Source organism: Paramormyrops kingsleyae, chromosome 1 (genome assembly GCF_048594095.1).
Source record: "Paramormyrops kingsleyae isolate MSU_618 chromosome 1, PKINGS_0.4, whole genome shotgun sequence".
NCBI classification, from domain to species: Eukaryota; Metazoa; Chordata; class Actinopteri; order Osteoglossiformes; family Mormyridae; genus Paramormyrops; species Paramormyrops kingsleyae.
In genome coordinates, this window is record NC_132797.1 from 4,634,980 (window position 1) to 4,653,460 (window position 18,481).

General features: G+C 44.5%; 3 protein-coding genes across 5 annotated transcripts in view; all 3 read left to right on the forward strand.

The window, feature by feature from the left end:
• Positions 1–7,068, forward strand: part of pparab (peroxisome proliferator-activated receptor alpha b) — a 42,192-nt gene extending 35,124 nt beyond the window's left edge. For 2 of the 3 annotated variants that reach the window (XM_023791366.2, XM_023791369.2), the window contains 2 exons: positions 2,156–2,609; positions 3,097–7,068. In XM_023791366.2, coding sequence (XP_023647134.1) covers positions 2,156–2,609; positions 3,097–3,341 — 699 coding nt within the window. In that variant the 3' untranslated portion in view covers positions 3,342–7,068. Of the gene's footprint in view, positions 1–4; positions 1,816–2,155; positions 2,610–3,096 lie in introns of those variants that run through there. The other variant, XM_023791368.2, reaches the window with a different exon arrangement.
• A 575-nt stretch (positions 7,069–7,643) lies between these two features.
• LOC111833307 (tyrosine--tRNA ligase, mitochondrial-like) lies at positions 7,644–11,807 on the forward strand. Its single transcript, XM_023791472.1, has 5 exons — positions 7,644–8,432; positions 9,053–9,220; positions 9,813–9,968; positions 10,071–10,241; positions 10,627–11,807. The coding sequence occupies exons 1-5, from the start codon at positions 7,648–7,650 to the stop codon at positions 10,784–10,786; spliced, it is 1,440 nt and encodes a 479-aa protein (XP_023647240.1). The 5' UTR covers positions 7,644–7,647; the 3' UTR covers positions 10,787–11,807.
• A 1,112-nt stretch (positions 11,808–12,919) lies between these two features.
• Positions 12,920–16,703, forward strand: LOC111833308 (cyclin-dependent kinase inhibitor 1B). Its single transcript, XM_023791473.2, has 3 exons — positions 12,920–13,773; positions 14,097–14,223; positions 15,175–16,703. Exons 1-2 carry the CDS (start codon positions 13,323–13,325, stop codon positions 14,213–14,215), a joined length of 570 nt encoding a protein of 189 aa, XP_023647241.1. The 5' UTR covers positions 12,920–13,322; the 3' UTR covers positions 14,216–14,223; positions 15,175–16,703.
• Positions 16,704–18,481: the final 1,778 nt, after the last annotated feature.

Sequence of the window (18,481 nt, forward strand, 5' to 3'; positions counted from 1 at the left end):
AGATCCATCACCATCAACGGAAAAGCTGATGTGGGTGGGTGGATGCAGAGGATCACTTCTGGGCCAATGTGTTAACATAGGAGAAACACAAGCCTGGCTCTCTGCTGCTGAGAATACCTCATCCAGAGCTCTGTATCTGTTAAAGTTATCAGAACAAACATCTGTATGAAAGAGGCAGGGTGACATTACACAAAAAAATCCCCCAAATAGATAATCTGATAAACGAGTGAGTAAGAGCCAGATTTAGCAATGTACCGGCCACAATAAGGGGGATACAGTTCTGTGTTCCACCCACCCCTCTGTGGGAGGCTCTGCTGCTTTCACACTTGATCCAGTTGCATGGAACATATGTGCGTTCATTGGCCACCAATCAGGCCTGATGTCCTAACACCCCTTGGAAAGGGACCGCTGTCCTCACAGCTGCCTGTGCACGATGAAAGGGTAACACTTTCACAACCCAAGCATTTGCAAAGAGACATTCATTGGAAGTTGATAGGACCTTTTTTCCTTCTAGCAGTCATTGCAGATTATTAACACAACTGGGGCAGGGTGTCTCACCAGGGATATTCTGGGGTCAGAAATTCCATCCGTTGCCCATTCATGGCCAAAGGTATAAACCTTTTTGTCTGGTTATTTCTTACCTCTACTTAACCCAACTAGGCCCTGAAACTTGCCCAACAAGGGTTTATTTCATCCTTCGAGAAACACACCAGAGTTTAATTTCTCTGTATTCTTCTCACCAGCTGTTTCTTCTCGATGTTGTATTCCTCCCATCGCTGCCCAGTCACTGTAAACTAGGGAATCCCTAACCCCATCAAAAAGCTCGCTCTTCTGCATCCTCTTCCTGGGTAATGTGGGTCTGTGGGCCATTCAACCAGTAGTCCTTCTCCGGTCACTTGAAACTGAGTCACCACAGACACTCTGTATCCCCTTGCCTTGCCCTATTATTAGGGATGACGACCGGGTGGTTCCAGACCCCAAGGGTCAGGTGTCTGACATCCGATTGGTCCAGCTCCTGGTTTATGTTACGCTTTCAGGAATTTGATTGCAGTGATTCGCCGGGTGTCAGGGTGGGAAAGGTCGCCGCAGGAGGGATTCCACTGGTTTCTGAACACACACGGCTTCTCTCTACAGGCTCATCGCAGCTTACCCAGCTACCGAACGTGTAAGGCCCAGTGGAGGGCATATTTGGCAAGGCTAAGCTATTTGGAGGACGATGGGGGCAAGACGTGCTCTGAGCTTGTTTGTTTCCTCTCGTTGCGGTATGGCCTGCATGACGCAGAATTTAGGAACTTGATTTTCTGGATTTCCTGGCTTTCGGAAGGGAATTTATAGATCCGAGCCAAGAGGCCTTGCTACGGATGGGATGTTAATTTAAGGACAATGTGGTCTTCCACTAAAGCAGCTAAGAAAAGTGGATACATTTCTGAGCACTGGGCAGAAATCTGAGGTACCCAGGTTGCCCTTAATGTTGACCATCGATGTTGTCCTCCTTGAAGTACACCCGTGTTTTGCAAGTGCCTCTAACATGGCAGCAAATCACATAAGATCTGGAGTGAATTCATGTCTTTGTTTTGGCAACTTGATATGAACACACTGATGCTGGAAATGTTCCGAAGCGCATATGTTTATAGCGTTACTGGACCCACGAGTAGCGGGCAGCTGATATTGTCACGGGGCACGTCCTGAAGAGCGGGGGCAGGTGCACGGCCTGGCCGCCAGAGGCCAGTGTCAAGGACGCCATCTGTGTCATGTGACCATGCTTTCTTTCAGATGGACGCTGGAGGTCTTGCCCCTGTTTTTGCAAGTCAAAGGGTGAGAAGGTTGATAAGATTAGAGTGTTTGTTTTGCTTGCTGTTGAACATCACGACACAGCTGGAGCACGCTTGGCTGAATCTCCAGCCAAAGATCTCTTTCAACCAGGCCACATAGATTTTGAGAGAACCAGACGTCATGCAACTTCAGTCTCATGTCAACAGAAGTTGTGATAGATGTAGGGCACCACCTTCAGGGCAAATGTAAACGTTCAGGAATTTCCTTGATGTTCCCATCCTGAGATTTTGTATTTCAGACTGTTGGTTTCTAACTCCCTCTTTCAGCTCGAACAAAGTAAGTATCTGGATGTCAAACATCTTTCACCTCCTCCACTTTATAGCCCTTCGTCATCCATGACATGGACACGCTACGCCTGGCAGAGCGCACCCTAGTGGCCAAGCTGGTGGGTGGTGTGGGCGGCCTGCAGAACAAGGAGGCAGAGGTACGCATCTTCCACTGCTGCCAGTGCACCTCCGTGGAGACAGTTACTGAGCTGACTGAGTTCGCCAAGGCCGTGCCGGGCTTTTCCGTCCTGGACCTCAACGACCAGGTGACACTGCTCAAGTATGGCGTCTACGAGGCCATGTTTGCCATGTTGGCCTCGTGCATGAACAAGGACGGGCTGTTGGTTGCCTACGGTAATGGCTTCATCACGCGCGAGTTCCTCAAAAGCTTGCGGCGGCCCTTCAGCGACATGATGGAGCCCAAATTCCAGTTTGCCATGAAGTTCAATGCCCTGGAGCTGGATGACAGTGACCTGGCACTCTTTGTCGCCACCATCATCTGCTGTGGAGGTGAGAATGGGTGTTAAGGGTGGCCAACACAGGAACTAGGGTCACGTTTCCGCTGCTAGATGGAATTACAGTCAAGCTCCTCCTTCATAAAACCTTTGTTTGAACTGTCGACTAAATCAGTGTTTCCCAACCTTATTTCTACCATGGCACACTTTGCACAAGGCAGTGTTTTTCAATGGCTGTGCGGCGGCACACTACTGGTTGAAAAACACTGGATTAAATGTATGGCAGAAGATGAAACAATTCCATTTCTTGAATTTTTTTTTCCCCAATTGGTCTCTGTTATGCATTAATGGAAAATTATTTTTTGGGATGCCAGGAAAACTATTAAGAAATCTTGTTCTATGTAATAAACTCATCCAGTGATCTCTCAAGGGGCATGCATCTCTTAGCCAACGCTAACTTATTTTCCTTAAATGTTGGGGTGTGTCTCTCCTCTGCTTGAGCTGGTCTCATCTCTCTCTTCATCTCCTCCTCCTCCTCACAGACCGCCCAGGTCTGGTGAATGTGCAGTACATCGAGCGACTTCAGGAGACCCTGGTTCAGGTGCTGCGCAGCCACCTGCAGACCAACCACCCCGATGACGCCTTTCTGTTCCCCAAGCTGCTGCAGAAGCTGGCCGACCTGCGGCAGCTGGTGACTGAGCATGCCCAGCTGGTGCAGGAGATCAAGAAGACAGAGGACACCTCGCTGCACCCTTTGCTGCAGGAGATCTACCGGGACATGTACTGAGGAACAGGTGGTGCTGGGGGGTGAACCAGCCCACTCCAGCCTGCTGCAAAGTTCACGGGGGCAGACTGTGGAGGCTCCAGAGGAGCTGACAGGCTGCAGAGCTCATCGGAACCTACGCATCCACCTTCAGAAGGTGCACTACTCCATGAGCGCTGATTACCACAATATAAACATTCACCTCATGGTAGTACATTGGCAACTCTTATTGGGTTAATGGCCCATATTCTTTTAAGCTAACTGATTGCAGTACTGGTCTCACTTGCCCCGTCCCTCAGCTTCTTTCACATTCTGTATAAATCGGTAGCAATACAACGCGAGAGAGACCGGAGACAGGAAAGAGATGAACTCATGCACTGGAAGCACTCGCATACCAAAGCGATGCAGCGTTGAATTTCTGAACGCTTTATTCGCTGTGGTATTCTTATAAACCCCCCCCCCCCATCCCTTTGGATATCTTAGTGGATGAGTGTGTTCTTCTGGGGCCTTCCTGGGGAAAAATCACATGGTTCACAGTTTCTTTTATTTATCATGATTTCATGTATATTTCATTCGTAAATGTTTCCAATCCAAGTTCAGGTAAATGTGATTCACCAGTGCTCAAAAAACACTAAAACTAGATTTAGGTAGTTCGTTTCAGCCTTCGGTAGCCTTGTGTAGAAACTCTCCGTTCACGTAGCACTGTCTTAAAACGGAAAATGTCACGTGACCCAACAAACAGTAAATCCACACTGTGTTGCTACATAACTGGTAACAGTCAGTGGTCTTAGCGGTCAGCTTGGCAGTGCAACGTGTGTGATACCAGGTGTTTTGGTCCCAGTTCCTTTTTCCCTCGTTCTCGCGTTTGGATGGAGATGCTGACTGGATGGGTGACATGGAAAGAGCCTTCAGGGGAAAGTTTCTTAACCAACTGGATGTTTTTCATCCCAGAAAGACTGTTTCCCAGCTACTGTATTCATGATGAAATCAAACTTAAAACAGACATCAAATTGTCCTATTTCTAATACCAAATGGAAATAGTTCAATGCCTTGTCTTTGTATATAAGTGTCAGTTTAGTTCAACCTCGTTTTATACAAACACAATCCAATCACTTGGCCCATTAATTTCATATTGTCCCGATCAGAGCTGCTGTAACAATGTTTATCCTGCCTTGAACAGTTTGTTTCCACAACAAGGCAGCCATAGCAACGCCATTTTAAAGAAGCACCATCGGTGATCATCTCCAGTATCGTAGGAAAGAAGTATCTCACATTTTTGGTGTCTGACTAGTCTGTACCTCAGTAGAAATGACCTGCCGACATATTTTGGAGGTTTGTTTTGACTCTAGTGTTTTAAGAGATCAGGAACCTGTACTGGAGGTTTAGCACAGACGTTTGGGTGCCACTTGGTTTCTTGTCTGACCAGTTGGAAGGGGGGGGGGGGGGGGGGGAATGGGGCAGTTCAAGGAGTTTGTAAATATGATCTTCAACTGCTATTGGTTTAATAGGGAAATATAACCAGGTGTGTTCTTGGTGAGAGGTAAACTGAAATAGAGATCCTGTTTTTAAAAGATCTTTAATAAAGGTTTAATAGATGTCTAATAGGAAGGGAAGTTTGATAATGATGTAAAAGAACCCAAATGTGGTGGAGAACTAGGAGTAAGATATTAGCCTTGGGCTATACCTGCCTTCATCATGACGAGTAACTCCTCAACGGTTCAGACATGAAGGTTCTGTTTTACTCATGGTCCATATTCAGATTTTATGGACCCATTGCACTTGATACCCTGTACAGTGTGACACTGGGGGCAGGTAATTCATCAAACGATTCATGAATCCCTTTCATTGGAAAAAGAACAGTGGTATTAACTGATACGTTGTAGGATGAATGGAAAACTCTTGCTCATGCACTACAAAATAATATATTGATTGTTGTAATTACATTCGATCATTTTTATACTGATTGTAAAATATCCAAGGTAACACTAATAAAATATATGCTAAATGTGTATGTAGGTTTGGAATCAGAAGATGTCTTTCTGTAGCCACAGTTAAGTAGGTTTTGGCCCCCTGATAGAGTGACTGGAGTGAGGATGGGGGTTGCCACATCACCCGGAGTGAAACGGGGACCTCTCAAAACTGCAAGAGTGGTGCAGTTAAAGGTTTGTCCACCAGGGGCGCTTCAGATCCCCACCTTCCACTGTCACTGCAATGAAATGTCTGTCCATAGTACTCCTCTTGGAAGAGTGAAGTAAATGCACATTCACCCATCCTTCGTAATTCTGGAAAATCCTGAAATTTTGCCTCGTGTCTTTGTGGGATTTATATGAACTGATGTTGACTGGTGATATCATCATAGCCGGTAGGACAAGATTGCAATGACTGCGTTTTTTTTTTTTTCTTTGGATTTTCAACATTCTGGCCCACATTAGTCATGAAGGCGTGGTCGCACGCAGCGCTGACAGTATTCCCAGGAGGATGTGAATCCGTCACAGAACCACAACAAAATGTGGCAAGTCCATTTACTTTGTTCTGGTATCAGTCCAGAGCGCTGCAACTTAAAAGATTTCTCTGTTTCTTGCAGTAAAAACTCCCGCAGCCATGCCTGTACCAGATTATGATAATGAAAGGTGGACGTGTGGAACATCACGAATCTCTGAATACCTGGTATTCTAATGTCGTCTTGTGTTAATCTTATGAGGTCACACTGCCCCCTGCTGGCTGTGTAATGTATCACTTAAGAATCACCACTAAAGCTTCTCCTTAGCAACGGAAACCCAAATATGAATGTTGACATTCCCACTTTCAAAGCTCATCACAGCTCTGATGAGGACCTTTTCCTGATTTATGTTACTTTGGGGGGTGGGCTTTTGTTACCATTTGTGCCTTAGGAAGCACATGTGTGTGGTGTGGAGACACAGCAAATGACATATGTGTCACTTTCCAGTAAGAAGATAGGTGTCTGCACACATGATTAAGGGCATGCCACAAATCCTATCAGCAGGTGTACATATCCAACCCATCTATTTCTGCATTCTGAAATCCTTTAAAACATCTGCCGTGGAAGTCAGCACTTTCCAAGGTTCACCGAAGTCACTAATCAGTGGGCCAAGCAGACATACAACACTCTACATCCAAAATGCAGAACCGACAAGGTATTTTGTATCACTTTCTCTTGCCTCACTGTGTATCAATTTGTGTTTCACTGACAAGGGATTTTAAATATGTATCAGGGAATATGACGTCGTCTTCCTCAGTTTATACTAGCTCAGGATACTTTTGGGTACTGTTATCATTTCTGTTAGCATAACCGTTAGCATTCTCCTTAGGCTTCCCTCAGCCCCCCCCCCCCCCCCCACCCCAAGGCAGCACTCAGCATGATGCATTAAGTACTTGTCCTGAATGTCCAATCTAGTTCCTTACGTACTGACTATCACCAGTAATCATAAATACCCGGTGGGGCTGCAGTAAGCGAAACCACGACTAATGATTCTATTTCATGTTGGAGTTTCGTACCGTAAATAGGAACAATCCCTAATGTTTCTTTTTTTTTCCATTTTGGTATTTCATGCAGTGGTTTTCTAGCTAGCAGCCATGAGAGGACTGCAACTCAGTCTGACCAAGTTGGTGTTATTGAATTGTAATTATGGACTAATAATATTGTACATGTTTGATGAATGTATGTTTAGTCACTTAAACAACAGATGATTTGACATTTATGGATTTAAAACAATAAAACATTGAATTCTTACCTGTTCCACTGGTCATTCTAACTCTGAATGAAAGTTATTTTGTAAAATTTTGAAATACTGACATAATACATAGTGGCATATTACCATTAAGATTTGTTGGCCAGATAAACTATATTCTGTTTTCATCACCACAACTTTATTTAATATATTCCGTTGAACACTAAATTGAAATTTATCTGACCACCAAATCAATAAAATGATATAAATTTTCAATGGAAATACGGTTTGTAAAGTTGCCGAAAACTGAACATTGTACGTCACTCTGATCTTTTCATAAATTATTACACCTACTTCTAGGTGGTTTCTGTCCTGTTAATTATAACTTGTTTGGTCTTTTAAGTTAAAATGGACTTGAATCATTTAATAGCCACCATAAATTCATAAATACATTTAGGATATATTTCCTCAGCGGCTTTTATAGCGTTGTACTTCAGCTGTATTTTGCTAAATTTTAAGTAAAGAGAATCACGGCGCAGAATACGATCTGGGTACTCCTACTTACTACCGGTAGATGGCGCCACGTCCTTTCATTCTCAACGACGAGATTAAACCCTGTTTATCGCGCCATCATGACAAAAATGGCGGCGCCCATAGCGAAGTCATGGAAGTTGTTCGCGAGACATAAATACTACTTATTATCAGGATTGAAAAATGTGAATCCCGGATTATACCCAAGGCACGCCTCCTCAGGGAGCAGTGAATGGGGATTTCTGTATTTGTTAAACCAAAGGGGGGTTTTAGAGGACATTCTTCCCGAGTCTGGCCAGCTGTCGCTGTCTCGGCTCTTGCATTCGGGCGCACAGACGGTGTACTGCGGCTTCGACCCCACGGCCGACAGCCTGCACATCGGGAACCTGCTACCCGTCATCGCCCTAATGCACTTCCGTAACGCCGGACACAATGTCGTAGCAGTCATCGGCGAAGCCACTGCCCAGATCGGGGATCCTTGCGGCAAGCCCGTGGAACGGGACCGACTATCCGTCGGTACAATGAAGGAGAACGCCAGGGGCGTCAGAAATTGCCTGCAACGATTATTCATCCATCATGAACTGTGCTTCTCAAGCGAGCATCAGAAGCTTGGATCGGTGGCAGTGCTAAACAATGCCAGCTGGTACCGCGGATGGAGTGCCGTATCTTTCCTGTCCGAGGTGGGGAGACACTTCCGAATGGGGGCGCTGTTAAGCAGACACGGCGTTCAGTCGCGACTGAAGAGTGCCGAGGGCCTGAATCTGACCGAGTTCACGTACCAGCTCCTTCAAGCCTACGACTTCTATCACCTACATCAGCACCAGGACTGCAGGATCCAGGTCGGGGGGGCGGACCAGCTCGGCAACATCGCGTCCGGACAAGAATTCATTCACAAGTAACTAGGCCCATGCAGATAATCATACGTGCTGTTCTGTATTATTCATCACAAAGCAATAGTAGCGTATTTCATAACTAGCGCAAAATATCTTATTATGCGATGGATTAAATGTATGTTAAAAGATCCTGGTGGAATCAGTTAACCAAAAACAGGCACTTATCTGATTTGTCATTTATTCTAATGCTGGGGTTATTCAAGCAATTGTGAGGCACTTGGTTACATACAGTACAGTAGGCCCAGTGCCATAACCACACTGCTCCCTGCTGAAGGTCTTATCTGTCCTGATGAAGGTCATTAAAAGCCAACTAACACAAAGAATGACACGCTAACCCAGATGGCCTAATTAGGGAACCATCCAGGACCGAAACAAGTTAATTGAATGGCCTGACCTGACATTTTGTATGAAAATGGCTGCACTGCATCACATATCCACGCATTGGTGGTACCTGATATATAACATTGTACGCCGTCAATATTATGAATGGAATTTGTAAATGTAGCTCATTAGTCTGCTTTAATTATTAATTGGAATAGGCTGGTGCTTCATATAAGGGAAGGCTGGATCTTAAAAAATCTGGTTTAATCTGGACTCTGCCTTCATCATTGACGTGGTGTAGGATGACTGGGCAGGACGTGTACGGACTCACCGTGCCGCTGGTAGCCAGCTTTGCAGGGGACAAGCTGGGGAAGACAGCGGGAAACGCACTGTGGCTGGACCGGGAGCGGACGTCACCCTTTGAGCTGTTCCAGTACTTCCTGAGGCAGCCCGACAGCTGTGTGGAAAGGCAGGTGTTCGTTCGGAGACAGGCAGGTGTGTCAGGTCTGCCCCCTGCAGGAAGGGAAAGGCGTAGCACTGTCAAAATGCAGTATGATGAATCAATCAGAAAACTTTCATTATCCCAGAGGAAATTGCTGGTGATTACAGACTGTACAGTACACTGCCACACAAAAGGCAAAAAGAGAAAATACACTTACTGTATAAAAATAAGTGTAATATATAGATATGGTAATAAATAGGTTGGTGAATATAGTAAACATTGGACTAGAAGATGGATAAATGCAAATTCATGTCAAGGGATTGGTTTGTAATCGTACGTTCATCTGCCCACCAAAAAATCTATATCTGGTGCTGGAAGATGCTTTTTAAAAGACAATGATATTGAGATGGTTTCACTTGTTTTATTTGTCATATGCAAGTATACAGTCAGACTATGTCCTGCAGTGAAATGCAACGTGGTCATGCAGTGTTATGGGATGGATTTTGTACACGCTGACGGCAGTAACAGAAGTTGTTTATGAATCTCCCCACGTTTGTGTATGAGAGCCAGTCGCGGATGTGCCGTCTTCCCTGATCGGTCGGTGGTTTCCCCGATGCAGGTACCTGAGGCTGTTCACATTCCTCTCCTTGGAGGAGGTGGGTCATGTGATGGAGGAGCAGAAGCAGGACCCCGGCAAACGGTCTGCGCAGCGGCAGCTGGCGGAAGAGGTGACCAGACTCGTCCACGGCGAAGACGGTGTGGAAAGCGCCCGGAGGCAAGCCGCTCCCCTTTAACTGTGGCTCCCTCTAGTGGTCCCTGCTGAAATCATCCAAGCTACTCCATTTCCTTGCTCTGTTACCTCATTGCATGCCGACAGGTGCACGGACGCCCTCTACCATGGCAGCCTGGAGGCGCTGCAGGAAATGAGTGATGTGGAGCTGCAGGAACTCTTTAGGGAGGTGCCTGTCTGCGAGTTGGTGCTGGAGCCGAGATTCACCGTGCTGGACGTCTGCAGGAAAGCGGGGGCTGTTCCCGACGGGCCCCGTGGGTAAGTATAGGGCAGCCGTCTGCTAAATCCTGCAGCTGTGAAGCACTGGAACCTCATACCGGTTCTCAGATAAAAATGATGTAGTCTGTGAGGGCTTCAGCTCGGGTCGGAACAAGCAACCATCAGCTTATTATACTAACCACAATGCTGACCATAGCCCTACTTCAGTGTTGATTTATTTTTAACTGTCTTGGGTGATTGTCTTTTGAGCTGGAACGAAGTCTTGTGGAAGCAGTTCCCTTATGTGTCCAAGGTTCTGGTGGTGAAATGATCCATTTTCCTCATATTTTTAAAAACATACAAGGACTAACAGGAAGAGTAAAAAAAAAAAGAATCTAAAGTTATATCTTGTGGCCCAGTTGACCATGCATCTCATGCCGGGCAGGTCCCGGATGGTGAAGGAAGGGGCGGTGTGGCTGAACCACTGCCGGGTCGACTGTGCAGAGCAGCTGATCAGTCAGGACAACCATATCTTGGCCAACGGGCTGACCTTGCTTAGGGTGGGCAAGAGGAACTTCTACATCCTTAAATGGTTGACCTCGTAACCCTTCTTCAAGCTCTCTGAAAGGGGCATGATGGACCGTGTGCTTCCAGACTGAACTACTTTTGGACAGTCAGCTGACTTTATGACGTAGGACAATATTCCAGTGTATACCAAGTATATTTAAGGCTTAGTATGGCACTGTATGTATCATACATTAAAATGGGGGGGGGGAGGGGGGCGGGCAGCAACACAAAGCTGTTTGTTGAACAGAAAGAGCAAAACCACATCATCAGTAATGCAAGTTAAGGCATCGTTCGGGTATGTTTGCACTGTTTTCCAGGTGAGCAGCCCAGTGCTGCCCCACAAAGGCTGAACACCGTAACTGCATGTTTTATCAAAATCAAGTTATGACCAAAATCAGGTCTGTTGTACACTGTGATAAAATAACTAACTTCAGCTATGCTCAGTTTTGAAGAAAAGAGTGTGAAAATTAGAATACCTACAACCCCCCCCCCACACACACACACACAAAAAAAATAAAAGGAAAATAATAATCAGGCAAAACAACTTGTACCTTTTTCTCAGTTCCACTATCAGTGTAGTAAACATGTTTTGCCTTTGGAGGGCAGTGTGGCTCAGTGGGCATCTCTGCTGTCCCCTAGTTTGTGTGTGTGGGCCCTGGGATTATCCAGTGTTCTGTCCACGGTGTACCCCAGCCTTCTGCCCTATACTGTATGGGGTAGGCTCTGTAACTATGTCCAAGGTAAGATTGGAAGATTAATGCATGGAATAAATATGTAAATACGCAGTCAAATTCCTGTGCTACTGTTGTAAAGGCTGCTATTGGTGTTCCCTGATGACTTTCTCTGAAATTGAATGTTTTCAGTCCTACCACTAGGTGTCAGGATTGGCCTTCCTTCAGTTGTCGGCTTTCTTCAGTTGTCATTCAGTATCTCATTTTTTAAAATTGGACTATATCAATTTGACGGCATATAATGTGTGTAAACATTGTATAAGATGTGTAATTCTTTCAAATGGAATTTATCATGGGGTAAATGTAGCCATGTGTGGCTGACCTGTTATTTTCTTGGGTCCAGGAGTGGTTCGTCCATTTTTTTCTGTTTTAGTGAAGTTCTCCTAAGCCTATGTAAACTGTCACTCGCCGTCTATGGGGGGCTGTGATAATTCAGACTGACTGCTACAAAAATCGGAGTCGTTTAAACCGCGGACTAGACTGTTGGTCTTCAGTTTTTTAAATGGGTGCCAACGTTGTTTTAAAAATGTACAGCGTAAACTGAGGCTTCAGTTCTGGTTGCTGCAACGACAAAATATGTCACTGCTCAGATAAGGGCGAACATTTTTGTCTGCTGAACCTACGAGCAAATGCACTCATTTCATCAGGACCGAGAGAATCATATGGTGTAATGAAATACCTCACCTCCGACCACAATTTCTTGATTTCAACAATTTCTAGTGATTCCAAATGAATGATAGAACTGAATTAATTTAAGTCCAACCTGGAGTAACTATTAAAACCTATCCCCGACTGTATTCCGGGTTTTTCCGGGGCCAAAGGCGCTGCGGGTTTTACGAGCTTTCCAAGGCACCTTGCTCCGCGGTTAGACGGCGCGAATACACTTACTACGCCGGATTCACTACGCTTTGGGGGAGTGATTCCTAAGCGTAAACAAAACACTTCAGACCACGACTGGGTCGCCGCACCCACCAGCCTGTTTCCAAAAATACAAAACTAAATCAAGTCAGAAAAAAGCGGCCTAAAGAATACTGGGTAAGACACAAAAATCCCTTTTATATACTCGTGCATTACTCCGCATTTTTACATATAACTTAATTCAAATAATTCAAAAGAAGCATATGTTTAAACCAATTCAATCGATATTAATCAATATACTTAATGCCCAACAGTTAAAAGAACCAAACAGAAGACAGTGATATTTTGGAGGAATGCAGTCTGCATAGTCGCCAGTAGTGGGCAGAGACTGCATAATAATAATAATTATGCTTTGCACTGTAAAAAGCATTTTTTTACATTTTCTGAAAATATACATAATTGAAATGCGGCCGAATAAAAGGTTGCAGATGTAAGCACGGTTACACCTCGGCCAGCGGACTGGCACCGGCACGCACAGCCGGGTTCACCTTAAAAGTGGGCGGACCGCTGGCTCGGGCCAATGGCTCTTTCGCTCTGTTTAAATAGCTCTGGTGTCAATCATTTTTCTCAACCATCGCCATATTGGGATCCTAAGAGTCTCGTCTGCTCCTTCCACTCTCTTATTTGACTCAGAGGAGATATTGACAGGGTGTTGTTTGCTTTTTGCAGCTGTGGGTTTTGCCGTTGCAGATTTGATGGTGGTCACCCTTTTGCGCGCATCGCCGCACTGACTCGCCACTGTTACCGCCGGGAAGGACTGCTTCTTTCTGCGCACGGCATGCCTGCGTTTGCGGCGATCGCTGCCTCTACGCCAGCTTTGGATCGTGCTTGAATCGGACGAGGGGGGAAATACGTGGTAATTTTCTGCAGTGATTTTGGGTACTTCTGTTGTTCTTATTTTTTTTGTTTCTCCCAAACACGGAAAATGTCAGATGTGCGGCTCTCGAATGGGAGTCCCCCCCTGGAGAGGATGGAGGCGCGGGTGTCGGACTTCCCGAAGCCGTCAGCCTGCAGGGTGCTGTTCGGGATGCCGAACCATGAGGAGCTGCAGCGGGAGTTAAGCGAGCGCCTGCGGGAGATCGAGGAGGCCAAAAGCGACAAGTGGAATTTCGACTTTGCGGCTCACAGGCCGCTCCCGCCCGGGAGGTACAAGTGGGAGCCGGTGGACGACGCCCCCGAGTTTTACGGCGGACCGCGCTGCACGCCAGCGGACTCCCGGCCAGCGGACGCTGCAGCGGAGAACGGCGTGGATGTTAATGGACACGGCGGCTCGGTGCAGGAGAGCGCCGGAGCCCGGCCGCCTGAACACATCTCGGAAGGGCAAACGGACTGCAAGGAGCGGGCGACGAGTCAGAAGAGAAAGCGAGCGAGTGCCGGTACGATGTCTAGCCAACGAAATCTGGATTAAATTTTATTTTGCAGTCATGTTTACGGCAAAACTCCAACTCCTGCCTTGCAAGGCGCAGATGCACTAAAACAGTTATGCAGTCAAACTTCCTTGCAAGGCTTAATTTTGCACTCCGCTACTAAATATCCGTATGTTGCCATTTATTACGTAGTAAGAACTCCGTGCACCATGTTTTTTTAAATGTACTACAGCAATCGGAGTGGCTGAGGTACTAATAAAGCCTTTCATCTTGCATGCAGTACAGCGTTATTCCTCGTAATTTTAACGCTATGTGTTATTCTCCTATGCTAGATTGCTCGTCGCAAAAAAAACGATCGCGGAACAGTTCGGATGAAGTTATTCGTAACCCAGTTGTCCCCCATTCGGTTGAAAACACACCCAGGAAATCCAGCCCAAAGACTCAAACGTGAGCATTACGGTAAGGTGCTTTTTTGTTTCTTATAAGGCTCTTTGGTTATGCATTTATTTTAATGGCTTGTGCGAGCAGCTGATCGCACTGCCGTTTGCCCGAAGTTCTGACGGAGTTTGCAACTTTGAAATGTTGCAAAGCCGTATCCGTTTTAAGATCCAGAAAACAGAATGTTTTTCTCTTGCCTAAACAGTAATCGGGAAAGCAAAGTCTGGATATGTCCTAGAACTGTCCATCTAGAAATATACTTAAGTGTTTGGAAATTCTTAACGGGACAGTGGATTAAAAGGCATAACAAATAAAAATATGAACGATCGTAGGTTAACCTTTATGTTTTAACTTTGTTACTGACACTTAATTTAGAAATGCATTTAAAGGCGTTTATATGAAGGTGAACGAACTGGTCAGTTATGCAGGTTTATCTAGTTAACTTGTGCCCCAAATCTCGGTGCGTCATTTTGAGAATAGATTCAGAAACACTAGTTGGTGATAAATTTGGCGCCGACGCCCGAAAGGGGTTAAACGCGAAGGGAGCCGTGCGCGTTTCGCGGCGCTTCCTGCCGCCTGTAAACAAGGCTGTAGTAACACGTCAGCAGCTCCGGAGCCCCGCGGCTCTGCCTACGTGTTCGGCCGAATCCGAAGTGGACCTTACACCGGTTTCCACTTCGGTGCGGAGCCGCCGATTTATGATTTAGGTCACGCAGTCTCACCGTCCGCCGGATAGCATTACAAACATGAAGTCTACTTTTAAAAAAGCGCAAACTATACTTTTGGTAATATCGTATTTCATGCAACTGCGATGGAATTAATACATATAAAATGATGCAACTGGTGAAGTAGCTGATCCCCCCCCCCATTCAGGATGTTATGCTGAGATTTGATTTTTGCATTTGGCGTATTGCGAGGAGGAAGTAAATGTATTTTTTAAAATCAATTTTCTTATCTGACTTCTCCTCGCAGAGCTGAAGATAAACAACAATGTCACAGAATACTTCAGTAAAAAGGAACTGCAGATGGATGAGGGGAACCGATTTCATTCGGACTCTTCCAAGGATGTGGAGACTTAGACACTGAATTAAAACACTAACAGTCTGGCACTCAGCAAAAGTTAATCTGCCTCTATAGCAGTAAATGTAGCAATTTGCAGTTAGCCTCTGCTAATTTTGGCCGTTGTTTTTTTTTTTTAAACTACCTGTGTATATATTTTTCTATTCATATGTAGCACATAAACGTTTTTATTACGGAGAATTTTTTCCCCCTTTGTATAAAAGTGTGAATTTTTGATTTGACTTGAAGGCTTGCATTGTAGTTCTCAGAATATTGCAAAAAAAAAAAAAATGGAAGGTGTCAAATCCTTTAGTAGATAATTTGCATGAAAGCGATGCAAACAAAATTTACAAATCAGGGTGTGTTCATAATCCTGGTCTAATTTATTATTCTGTCAAATTGAAGTTCTTTGCTTTTTAAGACATGTATGTGTACATGAGGAGAGTTTTAGTACAGTATTCAACTTTGGTTCACTGGCTAATTCGATCTTTCTCTGGACACATTAATGGTGAGTCCCAGTTTTTGTCAGTTGGAGGGGGTGTGTAGGTGGAAACATACACAAACATCTAGTTTTGCCATTCATGCCTTAGTCTGAATAAACTAGTCATTTAGAGCAGGAGCATCAGTTGTGTTTTTTAATAAGGCCTCATAATCCTGGCACCTTGTGAATATCGGAGTTGGCTTTAAAAAAAACTACTTTTAATTGAAGTTAAATGCATACGGTCAACATCTACAGTATTAATTGTACATTGGCCATGGCTGTTTAAACAGTCTTATTTATACGTAATGTTTTGGTTGAGTTGTCCTACTGAACATATAATACATTGTAACTAAAATATTGTGGTTTTTTTTTTATATATTTAATGATAGTATATTTACCCTCAGACTGACTTAAAATTACTCGATTTAATTTTTTTTCCTGCCCAAGAGCATGAATCAGCAAAATGTATTTTTATAATGTATGCATCCACAGTACCCCTGTTTTTTATTTTTTATTTTTTGTTCTTCCCACTTGTTAACTCTCCCCCCCACCCCCGAATAAGACTTGGCACTATTATTCAGAAGTTATTTCTTACACTGCATGTGTATTTGTGTAAAACAGGAAAGTGTACCTGTGTACATAACTGTAAAAACACTGAGAAAACTAACTTATTTATGTTTTTTGTTCTTTTTCTTTTTTAAACGGGTTGGGTTAATCCTCGGCTTTTTTTTTTTTTTCCTTGTTCCTTGTTTAAAGCGCTTATTTTTTTTGTAATTATTGATTGGTAGTATTTCTTTCAGATGTTTTTTAAACAGATCATATATGGTTGCAAACTGAGCCTTTATTTGATATTTGCATTTTGAATTGTGTGCAGGTGTGTGTGTGTGTGTGTGTGCGTGTGCGCATGTGTGTCTGTTGTGCTCCTTTTGTTACAATCAATTAAAAATGATTTGGCAAATGATTTTGACTTCCTGTCTGCATTGGGCTGTTTAAGTATTTATTTTTACTAGTGGAAACTGAATGGTATGCTAAAATTCCTAAAAATAAAAACTAATTTCCTTGCATGGCAAAATACACCAATCTGTAAATACAAAAGACAAACTTAAACACCATAGCCACCTACACCAATGACGCATTAAATATATCTGACACATTTAGATGTATACAAGCGGATGTTACTGGGAATGTGATTTAAAACGGGATCATGTAGCTTTTTTTAACACCTTTATAGCACAAGATGTTTTTCAGGCCACGTGGAACAGCCAGTTCCTTGGAGCAGTACTGCACAAGTGTTACATCATTTGGGGAACCACAATTTACAAACATTGCTCTGCCCTCTGCTACAGTGACCATTCACCCAAACGCATGTCGCGGGGACTTTGGTGAACACTGATACCTGGTCAGATCCTGCAGCAGAAAATACTGCAACTATGGTGACCTTTAGTCACCCTCAGCCATTCGGAGCCAAGTAGATTTCAGGCTAGTACGTGTGATTGGTTATTAATAAACATATTTGTATGGGACTCTGATGACCTCGACAAGTGAAGGTAGAGATACACTGACGTTTTCAGACACAGTTGTTAACCCCCATGAGTAACCCCCAAGAGTAACCCCCACGACGTGTTACTATTTTATCAACAAAAACAGAACTGGATTTTGGATTGCTGTCAATATTATAATGCAGTCGTAGTACAATCTAGTTTATTATTGGTACTTCACAATGTATAGACATGTATAAACATGTAGAATATATATATGTATGTATATATGTATGTATATATGTATGTATGTATACGCGCAATGATTTGTTCTTTAATGTTTTATTTACTCACATAACCACAGAGAAGTTGTGTGACTGCAAATCAGCATGACATCATACCCCCATTTACCTGGATGAATGACTCGGCTCCTGTTTCTAGACTATAATTAGGCTAATAAGCCCAAAAGTGATAGCTAATTGTAAAAAAAAAAAAAAATACATAGTTGAAAAAGTAATTCAAAGTATTTCATATTGTATGCAGTGTTAATTCATGCCTAGCGACGGTGGCGCAGGGAATGGGTTGGTGCAGCTTGTGTACGTGCAGGCTGGAGCCAGACGTGTTTCCTGCACATTGTGGGGCGTGCGCTGCTTTTTGGTAAAACCGCTTAACGTGCAGACAGAGTGCATCGCCTCTTTCGCTGTAAAATGGATGAGATGGGAATGGACCCGGGCCGATTCCTCGCACCGTAGCGATCCGGGGCTAAACGCTGAGACGCACGAGACCTTGAAAGCCTGGAGTAGGGGGGGGGAATAAGGGCCCTCCACGGAAAAGAGGCGCTTTACTGACGTGCGACTCACCCAATCCGGCGGGGGTGCAGAAAAGCACACCACTGACGGCAGCCACTGACATCGGCCTGCTGCACGATCCGGAGCGGCGCTGCGGGCGGAGGTTCGGGCTGAACCCCGAGAGGGGCCGGGCCCTTCCGCCACATTCATTGGATAGTTTGTTTTTCTCTTTTTGCTGATGCAAGCGACTTAAAATAAGCAGGAAAAAAATGCATAGGTGTGGTTTTCTGTCGTTCGCGGCCGGAGTGCGGACTTTTCAAACAAAGCGTTTTTACTTTAGCCGCTTGTTTGTTGCGCTTTAATAATGCGCAAGTAATACACCAGTAACCTGGAGGAGCCGAACGAAAAGTAAAACAGGCCTATTATGCAACATAATTTAATATTTTTATACAGACCCGCTGATCCGTAGCAAA